Source organism: Carassius carassius, chromosome 1 (assembly GCF_963082965.1).
Source record: "Carassius carassius chromosome 1, fCarCar2.1, whole genome shotgun sequence".
NCBI lineage: Eukaryota > Metazoa > Chordata > Actinopteri > Cypriniformes > Cyprinidae > Carassius > Carassius carassius.
This window is the reverse complement of record NC_081755.1, coordinates 27457792-27469063: the sequence shown is the minus strand read 5'-3', so window position 1 is coordinate 27469063 and position 11272 is coordinate 27457792. Positions and strand designations below refer to the sequence as shown.

The 11272-nt window shown below is 40.0% G+C and overlaps 2 protein-coding genes across 3 annotated transcripts; both read right to left on the bottom strand.

The window, feature by feature from the left end:
• Nucleotides 1-1831: 1831 nt before the first annotated feature.
• LOC132143615 (protein NATD1-like) lies at nucleotides 1832-7195 on the bottom strand. Its single transcript, XM_059554001.1, has 3 exons — nucleotides 6933-7195; nucleotides 3112-3230; nucleotides 1832-3000 (listed from the first exon to the last, which is right to left on the bottom strand). The coding sequence occupies exons 1-3, from the start codon at nucleotides 7027-7029 to the stop codon at nucleotides 2884-2886; spliced, it is 333 nt and encodes a 110-aa protein (XP_059409984.1). The 5' UTR covers nucleotides 7030-7195; the 3' UTR covers nucleotides 1832-2883.
• Nucleotides 7196-7924: 729 nt separating this feature from the next.
• Nucleotides 7925-10644, bottom strand: LOC132143603 (probable phosphatase phospho1). 2 transcript variants are annotated; one of them, XM_059553987.1, is made up of 3 exons: nucleotides 10526-10644; nucleotides 10292-10329; nucleotides 7925-9666 (listed from the first exon to the last, which is right to left on the bottom strand). In XM_059553987.1, exon 3 carries the CDS (start codon nucleotides 9603-9605, stop codon nucleotides 8754-8756), a length of 852 nt encoding a protein of 283 aa, XP_059409970.1. In that variant the 5' UTR covers nucleotides 9606-9666; nucleotides 10292-10329; nucleotides 10526-10644; the 3' UTR covers nucleotides 7925-8753. The 2 variants fall into 2 exon arrangements, with proteins under 2 accessions (XP_059409970.1, XP_059409962.1); XM_059553979.1 differs by having other exon boundaries at nucleotides 7925-9701; nucleotides 10526-10632.
• Nucleotides 10645-11272: the final 628 nt, after the last annotated feature.

Sequence of the window (11272 nt, the reverse complement as noted above, 5' to 3'; positions counted from 1 at the left end):
CACTAATTCCATTCAAAAAGTGAAACTTGTATATTAGATTCATTCATTACACACAGACTGATATATTTTCAAATGTTTATTTCTTTTCATTTTGATGATTATAACTGATAACTAAGGAAAATCCCAAATTCAGTATCTCAGAAAATTTGAATATTGTGAAAAGTTTCAATATTGAAGACACCTGGTGCCACACTCTAATCAGTTAATTAACTCAAAACACCTGCAAAGCCTTTAAATGGTCTCTCTGTCTAGTTTTGTAGGCTACACAATCATGGGGAAGACCGCAGTTGTCCAAAAGACGACCATTGACACCTTGCACAAGGAGGGCAAGACACAAAAGGTCATTGCAAAAGAGGCTGGCTGCACTCTGTGTCCAAGCACATTAATAGAGAGGAGAAGAGAAGGAAAAGATGTGGTGGAAAAAAAGTGTTCAAGTAATAGGGATAACCGCACCCTGGAGAGGATTGTGAAAACAAAACCCATTCAAAAATGTGGTGGAGATTCACAAATAGTGGACTGCAGCTGGAGTCAGTGCTTCAAGAACCACTACGCACAGACGTATGTAAGACACGGGTTTCAGCTGTCGCATTCCTTGTGTCAAGCCACTCTTGAACAACAGACAGCGTCAGAAGCGGCTTAAGACAAAAAGGACTGGCCTGCTGCTGAGTGGTCCAAAGTTATGTTCTCTGATGAAAGTAAATTTAGCATTTCCTTTGGAAATCACGGTCCCAGAGTCTGGAGGAAGAGAGGAGAGGCACACAATCCACGTTGCTTGAGGTCCAGTGTAAAGTTTCCAGAGTCAGTGGTGTTGGTCCACTGTGTTTTCTGAGGTTCAACGCAGCCGTATACCAGGAAGTTTTAGAGCACTTCATGCTTCCTGCTGCTGACCAACTTTATGGAGATGCAAATTTAATTTTCCAACAGGACTTGGCACCTGCACACAGTGCCAAAGCTACCAGTACCTGGTTTAAGGACCATGGTATCCCTGTTCTTAATTGACCAGCAAACTCGCCTGACCTTAACTCCATAGAAAATCTATGGGGTATTGTGAAGAGGAAGATGCGATATGCCAGACCCAAGAATGCAGAAGAGCTGAAGGCTGAATTAGTGAAATAGATCAACTTTTTGATGATATTCTAATTATATGACCAGCACCTGTTTATATAATAAAAAAATATATATTTTTAAATAACAAAAACAATAAAATAACTTAAAATATAAAAATAAAGCTATAATTGTATCTCTATATGATACTTAAATGAAACTGGAGGGAACTAAAAACAAAGCATTCTGTAATAATTTTTCTATCCTCTTAATATGTTAAAATTCCTTTAGAATATATATTTAGATTTTACAAAACAACAACAAAATTTAATGTCCATGGGGGAACAAACATAAAAAAACAGCATTAATTAAAAAGGCTAGTAAACTGTACTAGAAAAACCCAAATTGAGTACAATTCACCGTTCAGCTATTTAAAGGGACATTTCATTGAAAATTTAATTATTTACGCACCCTCATGTCATTTAAGCCAGTATGACTTTTGTTTCTTTTATAAATAATATTATTATGAAAAGAAATGTCAATTGATCACCATTTATTAAAAATTAATGTAGCCTAGACCCAAACATTGTATTGTTGAACAAAATATCTGCATCTTATCATTTGTGCTCCATGGAAAAATGTCATATGGGTTTGGAACAACTTAAGGGTGAATAAATGCATCATTTATGAAATGCTAAATATATATATATATATATATTTGAAAAAGTACACACACTGATAATGCTAAAATTATGACATTGATAATTCATGGACAAACACTCATAAATCAAGTTTGATCTTAAAAATGTTTTATTCAAAACCATGGATAGTAATATTAAGATTACATAAGTGTGTAAAAACAGATCAATTCCTGGCTACTTTAGGCTTTATTACATCACACAATTTGTCATAACAGAGCCCAGTTGCTTAATAAAAAAAAGGAATATCATGGTCATCAATGGTGTCTGCACAGAACAAGGCATGATGGTCTGCTCTTTGCGCTGTCTACCCTGCAAACAACCGATCTTGCTGAAGTCAGTTCATCAACTGACTTATTATAAGACCCCTGGGAATTTTGGGAGTAACTAACACACTATACCCTGACATTCATACGCTCATATTCGGTTATTCAACACACACGTTACATCCAACCACATGTAACAGAATCCCCTATGCAGAGGTGCTTTATTGTTTTTATAAAGTGTGCATCCTGAGAGGTTCAGCCCTGTGAGTATATGGGCAGGCGATTGTCTCCAGAGTCTGAGCTCTTCACTGGCCATAGAATACACAGATACACACATGCAAAAGCACAAGATCATCCTAGAAGATGAACAGAAGAAATATTAGTTTCTGGCAGGACAGTTAGATTGTAATGTCCATAAAACTTCACGCCAGGCTGTGCGCGCACACTCTACACATTTGGGAACACAAGTACGTGCCTGTATTTACCTCGTGAGCACCACTAAATCTGAAGGAGTAAGGCCAGAGAGGCATATGGAGTCTAACGTCACTCTTCTGATCATATCAAACAGTTGATAATTTGAGTTCATGACGGGTGTCACAATCCTCTCATTTCTCTGGGTTGGCTGGAAAGTCTGCTCGAGTCACTGGGAAACTAGTGCACCTCAAAGTCCACACTCTTGTTAGTCCTCAGAAAACGTTTAATATCTTCAGATCTCACCCCTTCTTAAATCGCTCTCACTCGCAAACAAAAAACAAATCACTTTCTTTTGTGAAGTTTCAAGACCAGTCAGATAGATTAGGGAATCCCAAAAGATATCCATCCCACCCGATCCCAAATCATCATATTAGAATGGAGATGGTCCCCATCTCTGGCTCTCAGTGGAGGACGTGCTCCAGGTAATGGGGGAGAGGGTTTTCTTTGACATATTTCTGGATGTACCAGCAGGTCAAATGGGCTTTCAGGTCCTCCTCCACCACAAAGTCCATTGCAGCCTAGCAAAACCAATCACAAACTATATGATTTAATGCACACCAACGAACAAGATAACGTAATATCATCATGTATAAACCAGTTCACACTGATCTTGAGTAATCTTCTACAACCTTGGCAAGGTGTTTGGCGATCTCTCGTCCCCGGTAAGCTTCAGGAACCTCGGTGTGCTGCAGATCCACAGTCTTCTTCCCCACATACTCGTACAGCAGAACAGCCCTGTCATGGGAACCTTCAATATAGTTGCATAAACATTAGTCAGCGTACAGTAAACAAAGTTATTCGTGACCGTGAAGAACTGCTCAGTCAAACAGGATGCATATCTGTGCCTTGTTTTCCATTTTCACCGTCGTAAAACGAGTGCTTTCCGGCCAAATAGTCGTAGGCTGGCTTTAAGTTTCTTTGTTATATTCATTTTAGTGTATGCAAACCATTAATTTTCATGTGAAACCCCGCAAGGAATAAGCGCAAGTCTGCTCCTGTTCCTCTGCTGTTGCGACATAATGACATAAACATAGCGACATGAGTTTGCTTTGTACCGAGAAGAAGATGATGGAACAGGAAGTAGCCCAAAAAAAAGTCTGGATGGGATGGCTAGCTGGTAAAATAGGCAACCTAGTTACTAATCCACACAGAGAAGAAAACAAAGCTTGCGCTAAAGCAAACGCACGAACTGTGACTGGTTACAGACGAGATTTACTGCAGCTCAAATCAAAAGTAATATTTGCTGCATGCGACGGATAAATCCGACTCATTAAGCGCTTGTTAAAAGACATACAATGCAGAAATATAAAGAATTAAGTTAGCTGATGGCGGGAAAACAAACAAACAAAAACAGTTCCATTCCATTCGTTCCAGCAAAACTACTAACGTTAGTTGATGTCGTTTCAGTAGGGGTTCAATCTTCAACTGGCTGGCAGGAGCCGCCACTGGCATGTCACGTGACCTGTCAGTGGGTGGCTGGCAGCTGCCAGTCTGATGCTGGCATGTCACGTGACCTGTCAGTGGCTGGCTAGTTGTCTGCCAGTCTGCCTTTGGCAAGTTTTAGAAACCATTGATTTTTGGCTGTTTTTGTGTTTTGTGTTCCACCCTCTCTAGCTCATTTATTATGCATCTGTTGATATGTTTTTGTTCTTTTGCATGATTGGTGTTTTAGACAATTTATCCCAATTGAAACAGTAAAATGGCCGTGATCAGACTGTCAGCTTAATGACGCTTTGCTGGACGGTCTATTCAGTCAGCCGCGGCTGAACTGCGGTTATAACGCGTTGCCTTACACTCTCGCTGCAATGAAATACACTGTTTTCTTATTATGAATGTAATCTCAGGCATCTCTTCTTTAGTATGATTGGTGTTTTGGGGACGATTATCCCGATTAAAACAGTAAAATGGCCGTGATCAGACTGTCAGCTTACTGACGCTTTGCTGGACGGTCTATTCAGTCAGCCGCGGCTGAACTGCGGTTATAACGCGTTGCCTTACACTCTCGCTGCAATGAAATACACTGTTTTCTTATTATGAATGTAATCTCAGGCATCTCTTCTTTAGTATGATTGGTGTTTTGGGGACGATTATCCCGATTAAAACAGTAAAATGGCCGTGATCAGACTGTCAGCTTACTGACGCTTTAATGGACGGTCTATTCAGTCAGCCGCGACTGAACTGCGGTCATAACGCGTTGCCTTACACTCTCGCTGCAATGAAATACACTGTTTTCTTATTATGAATGTAATCTCAGGCATCTCTTCTTTAGTATGATTAGTGTTTTGGGGACGATTATCCCGATTAAACCAGTAAAATGGCCGTGATCAGACTGTCAGCTTACTGACGCTTTGCTGGACGGTCTATCCAGTCGAGTCGTTGCCCGACTCTCTCGCTGCAAGGAAATTCACTAGTTGAGTTGCAGCTAGCGTTGCATTTGGAGGAAAAGACTGGACGATAGAGATGGATAATCTTTAGCCGTTCTTGGCATATTTATTTTTCTAGCTGCCGACACATCAGTCTCACGGTCGGACAGCTAGCCTTCAGTGTTATTATTTTTTCTCTATTGCCTACGGCAACTCAACTGAGACAAACTTAATGACGCAAATGGGTCCTCTAATAGCTGACACTTTAGTGCCCTCCTGTGGCATAAACATATACAGCATTACATACAACATTAGACATTCTCTGATACAACTGAGGACATAATGAACATATTTTAACAACACGGTTTTCTTTTTATGAATGTAATCTCATGCATCTGTTATTTAGTATGATTGATGTTTTGGGGACGATTATCCCGATTAAACCAGTAAAATGGCCGTGATCAGACTGTCAGCTTACTGACGCTTTGCTTCTCGGGTGGGTATGGCTATTAAAACAGTCAGATCCCGGCACACACGTCATGTAACGTTACAAACAAGTTTATCTAAATATTTAGTTCAATTAATTAGTTAAAAATATATGTAGTTCGCAATATTAGTATATCATATAATTAGTGAAATTGTTTAGCCATTAGGGAACAATAGAGAAAGATTCACGTTATGCCTACTGTGAATAGATGTATAGCCTATAGCCTACGTCCAGCAAAGCGTCAGTAAGCTGACAGTCTGATCACGGCCATTTTACTGGTTTAATCGGGATAATCGTCCCCAAAACACAAATCATACTAAAGAAGAGATGCCTGAGATTACATTCATAATAAGAAAACAGTGTATTTCATTGCAGCGAGAGTGTCAGGCAACGCGTTATAACCGCAGTTCAGTCGCGGCTGACTGAATAGACCGTCCAGCAAAGCGTCAGTAAGCTGACAGTCTGATCACGGCCATTTTACTGGATTATTTGGGATAATAGTCCCCCAAAAAACAATCATACTAAAGAAGAAATGCCTGAGATTACATTCATAATAAGAAAACAGTGTATTTCATTGCAGCGAGAGTGTCAGGCAACGCGTTATGACCGCAGTTCAGCCGCGGCTGACTGAATAGACCGTCCAGCAAAGCGTCAGTAAACTGACAGTCTGATCACGGCCATTTTACTGGATTATTTGGGATAATAGTCCCCCAAAAAACAATCATACTAAAGAAGAGATGCCTGAGATTACATTCATAATATGAAAACAGTGTATTTCATTGCAGCGAGAGTGTCAGGCAACGCGTTATGACCGCAGTTCAGCCGCGGCTGACTGAATAGACCGTCCAGCAAAGCGTCAGTAAGCTGACAGTCTGATCACGGCCATTTTACTGTTTTAATCGGGATAATCGTCCCCAAAACACCAATCATACTAAAGAAGAGATGCCTGAGATTACATTCATAATAAGAAAACAGTGTATTTCATTGCAGCGAGAGTGTAAGGCAACGCGTTATAACCGCAGTTCAGCCGCGGCTGACTGAATAGACCGTCCAGCAAAGCGTCATTAAGCTGACAGTCTGATCACGGCCATTTTACTGTTTCAATTGGGATAAATTGTCTAAAACACCAATCATGCAAAAGAACAAAAACATATCAACAGATGCATAATAAATGAGCTAGAGAGGGTGGAACACAAAACACAAAAACAGCCAAAAATCAATGGTTTCTAAAACTTGCCAAAGGCAGACTGGCAGACAACTAGCCAGCCACTGACAGGTCACGTGACATGCCAGCATCAGACTGGCAGCTGCCAGCCACCCACTGACAGGTCACGTGACATGCCAGTGGCGGCTCCTGCCAGCCAGTTGAAGATTGAACCCCGACTCTGTCGTTTTGCACTGACTAGGCCTGGGATCAAAGCGTGTGACGATATTTACAAGGTAATGGTAGAAGTAGAACGGATTTTATTAGATAACGTGTTTACCATGTTGAGAAGCGAAATATAATAAACAAAAGGCACGTTTTGCAATCTAACACACGATGGTTTGTCCTCCTTCCCCCCCGCGACCACCATCTCGTTACATCTGACGCATTACTGACCGTTCAGTCGGATGCTGAATTGTCGTCTTTTCTTGTCGTGCTCCACTCGGAGAGGAGTGTTGATGGCCAGGACGTTCATCTGTGCAGCGTGGGCCATAACGACTGTAGGTCAGCTGTCTGGAGGGGTCTGTGTGTCAGGGAGCCGTGGTGAAAGGCGAATTCATGCCTTGCCGAGGTGAAGAAGACGAGCATTTGATCTTGCGAAAACACTCCATCCGCGGAAATCAGCTGTGAAGTCACGTGCTCGCCGCCGGCCAATCAGGACAGGCGCGTTGTTTTGACACGCCCGGTCTCTCTAAAAAGAGCTAGACGCGGCCGCCAGGTGGAGATAAATATTTGCTGTTTAGTTTTTTTTTCTTATAAGAAAATATTTTATTAGGCATTTTGGGAACTTAGTATATAAACGAGTACAATATATTACAAAGGTATTTGAGGAAAAAATAAAACATAGAATGTTGTTTTCTCTATTCTTGTGTACGTAAGTTAGGCTACTGCCTAACTAAAATCAAAATATGGTGATGTTTTTAGTTAATCATTTCTTTTTAGCCGTACTTTATCCTTAAACAGGCCTAATGTAGTAAGAGTGATGTAAATGCTAATTTAAAATGAAATAATTCACTTAATCTCTCTCTCAATGATGTTGAGATGATGTTATAGTTAAAGTTTAGCTTCAAAACTCAGAGGACAAAAGATCTCAAGTTTTGTCTCCATCTCACACTCATTCATTGGCGAGTGTTACATGGTATTATAGCAGTTAACGCTTTATATTTCAGTCCTGAATTCAACTGTGCAAGATAAATGTCCCTTTTGTACTGACAGATTGAGATCTGCTGACAATGATTGTTAATTGTTGGATTTAAGTGTTGTAAAAACAAAAAGAGGAAAGTACGTTTGTTAAACTTATTTTTTAAAATGGCAATATATACTAGTAGAAGGTACAAAATCCTCTATGATACAAACTGTCAAGTTGAACTGGTTTTTAAAAGGGCATATAAATGCAAGGGTAAGGAATGGTTTTATTTATTTTTTACTCCCATGAAGGAGTTGGATAAGATTGAAGACATTCGGAAAGTAGAAAATTTATTGTGAGTGAATGGCTTTATAACCATGCTGGTGATGTTCAGAGGTCTCAGATCCATAGTCTCACTTCCAGATTTCACAGACTTTGGATAAGAGAAAGGAACAAACACACACAAACAAAAATTCAGCATAACTAGGTTAAAAGTACAACACATCCTGCCAACTGAGGATGGGTTCAAGTTTACTAATAAAAACCATAACATACAATAAACACAGTATTTCAATGGCAAATACTAACCATCTGAAGTTCTCATTAGTAAGATGATCATTTTAGTGAATTAGTTTAAAATTTTTCACATAAATAATCACCTATAGCACCTCTCAGATTTCCATCTTTAAAACTACATATATGTGTAAATGACAGTACAATACAGAAATCGGTCCTAAGCATGACATAATAATAATAATAATAATAATAATAATAATAATGCATTTAGGGATAGACACTACTGGCCAGTCTTAGTGTTAATGCAAACAGATTTTAAAAAGTCTAGGCTCAATCATACGCACACATTATAAATCTATTCTCATTTGGATGTATCTGTGTATTTAAATGTAAGTTTATAGCGGTGTTATTTCAACTGTTCAAACAATGCATCTTATTAAAAGACCCTCAACAGCCTGGCAGTTTCTAGACAGAACTAAGTTGATGCATATTTGGCAAAACCAAAAGAGTTTGGAATGTACTCTAGAAAGCCCTATACATTATTAGGGCCTCATTTAGGTGCCTGTATAATATATTTAGGCCCTCTCTAATATCTTCCTCAGGGTGTTGATGACATCTTCTCCACTGTTCCAGGGCACCACACTGGCCTTGAACTCTCCAGGTTTGGCTTCCTGCATCTCTTGGATCAGTTTGTGCATTGGAAAGTCCCGGCGTGGGAATGCAATGTCACCCGGTGACAGTGTGAGTGATGGGCAAAAGTCATTGGCCCCATCGCCCACATACAAAACCTTCTGGTACGGCCGTCCGCTCCTCTCACGCACGCGCTGGGCCACGTACTGCCTCACCACCACCGCTTTGCACATGTTCGCAGGGCATCGCAGGCACTCATGGGAGTGGAAGGGGCGAAGCTGCAGCTGCCCATTATCATCAAAGTGAGCTGGGTTGGTGAAAATGCGCAGAAATAGCGGGTGGAAGCCCAGGTGCTGCAGCCAAGTCTCGATGAAGACAGTATTGGCGTCTGACACACAAATGACTTCAAAGTCCTTTGAAGGCCGAGAAAGCAGGAAATGCATCAAAGTGGGGATGCCTGGGCAGGGAGGGAGTTTCTTCACTGTGTCTCGAATATCCGCCGGGGTGACACCCTGTTCGGCGAGGTAAGCCAGCACACGCTGCATGTACTCACTGTAGCGGCCAGAATGGTAGGTGTCCTTCAACCAGCCGGGCAGGACTCCACCAGGCGCCACAGTAACCATAGAGTCATCACTGCACTCGTCCACCAGGGTCTCGTCAAAGTCAAAGAATATGAGGAAACGCCTGTCGTTAGGGGGCGCAGCCTGAGCTCTGCTTCTGTGCTGGTGGGGCTCCTCCACTCCTCTAGGAGGATGAGGTGGAGAAACACAGCAGTTGAAGACAGAGTCCCGCATCATGGATGGGAGGGAAGAACAGCACAGATGTCTTTTATGTCCTTCACTCTTTTTTGCTCTTCCACTGCAAATGAAGAGAGCAATCCAGTTATGCCAGAACTTCAAGCAGACAAAAGAAAAAAAAAAAAGAAGAAAACATAAAAAATTAGAATGTGGTTGCAGAAGAAAAAAACATGAAAAACAAGTTTTTGCCCCCAGATACAGATACAAGGCCACATCTTTATTTCAAATATTGACAAATCTGGCATTCACTGAGCTGAATTCAAGAACTGAGATTACATTTAAACTGAGTGTCTATGACATTTTCTTTTGAGCCGTCTCAAAAGTTGGAAAATATAAACATGCATTTAATATGTAGTTATATTTTCCTTAAAAGACAATTTGTCTAGTATAGTTGTGTTCTTAAATTTTATATATTTTGATGTATTTAAAACACTGATTTATATTTAAACTGAGTTTTTATTAAGTGACAATCTCACAAATTAGAAGAAAACAATGAAATTAAAAAATTTGTGTTAAGAGCATTAGTGATCATCTCGGATTCATTTATTTGGAATTGTTGCCATTTTAAAAACTGCTATCAGGTTGTGGGACGTATCGTGTCTCATGTCAATCAATATCATAAGTCGATTCACAGGAGTAGTTTTATAACTTTTAGACTTATGTATATTAATGATGATGCAACTCACCTCTTTTCACCTTAAGCTCGCCGCCGCGCAGTGTCAATCTTTAACAGAAGAATACAGAGAAATATGACTTTACTTTTACCAAACTATAGCCTACTCACAAATGTTTTGAGAACAATCTCGTTAAGAGTGAGCGTTCACAAAATGTGCTATTAAACGATACAGCCGACTGTAACATAAGTTAGATGACAGCGTGATTATTTTATGTCTCGCTCTAATGGTTTGTAATCAGAATACCTTGAGCAGGACGTCCCGTCTAGATGTTCATCATAACTGATCGCCGCCTTCTGCTTCTGCCCGGTTTCTCAAAAGTGCTGGAGATTTATGGTCCGACCCTGTCTGGAGCCACAGTGACGCACATGGGACGGCCCCGCCTCTCCTCCATCACTGCATCCACAGAGAACCTCAGCGATGCGCTCCTGTATACATCACCTACAGCAAGAGCCTTGACAGATACAATACACAAGGAACGCTACTAATTTAATTAAGGTAAACAAATCGGTAAAAACTGGACTGAAATGCCGCGAGGTAGCCTATTTATTTGTACATATTTTTTTTTGTACATGGAGTAGGCTACTTTCATATATATATATATATATATATATATATATATATATATATATATATATATATATATATTTTTTTTTTTTTTTGCTTAATGTACGTATGCACTTTGTTGCATTAGAATATTTACACGTCACTCGTCTTAATAAAAAAAACTAAAATTACAAAAGCACATTAAAAGCACATTACAACATAGGCTACACATTAATTCATAAACTGAATGCACATTGCGTTATTATTTATGACTAAACTAAAACTGAGAATTTTAAATGGTTTTTAATGGGGGTATAAGGTGAGTGCAGTTTCTATTCAGAATCACTGCCGTGTTTAGTCTTGTAAGAACATCCTGTACTTCACTGTTCCTTCTGTAGAGAAATGCTAATGACAGCCTGTTAAAAACGGCTTTTTTGGGAGGAGTGG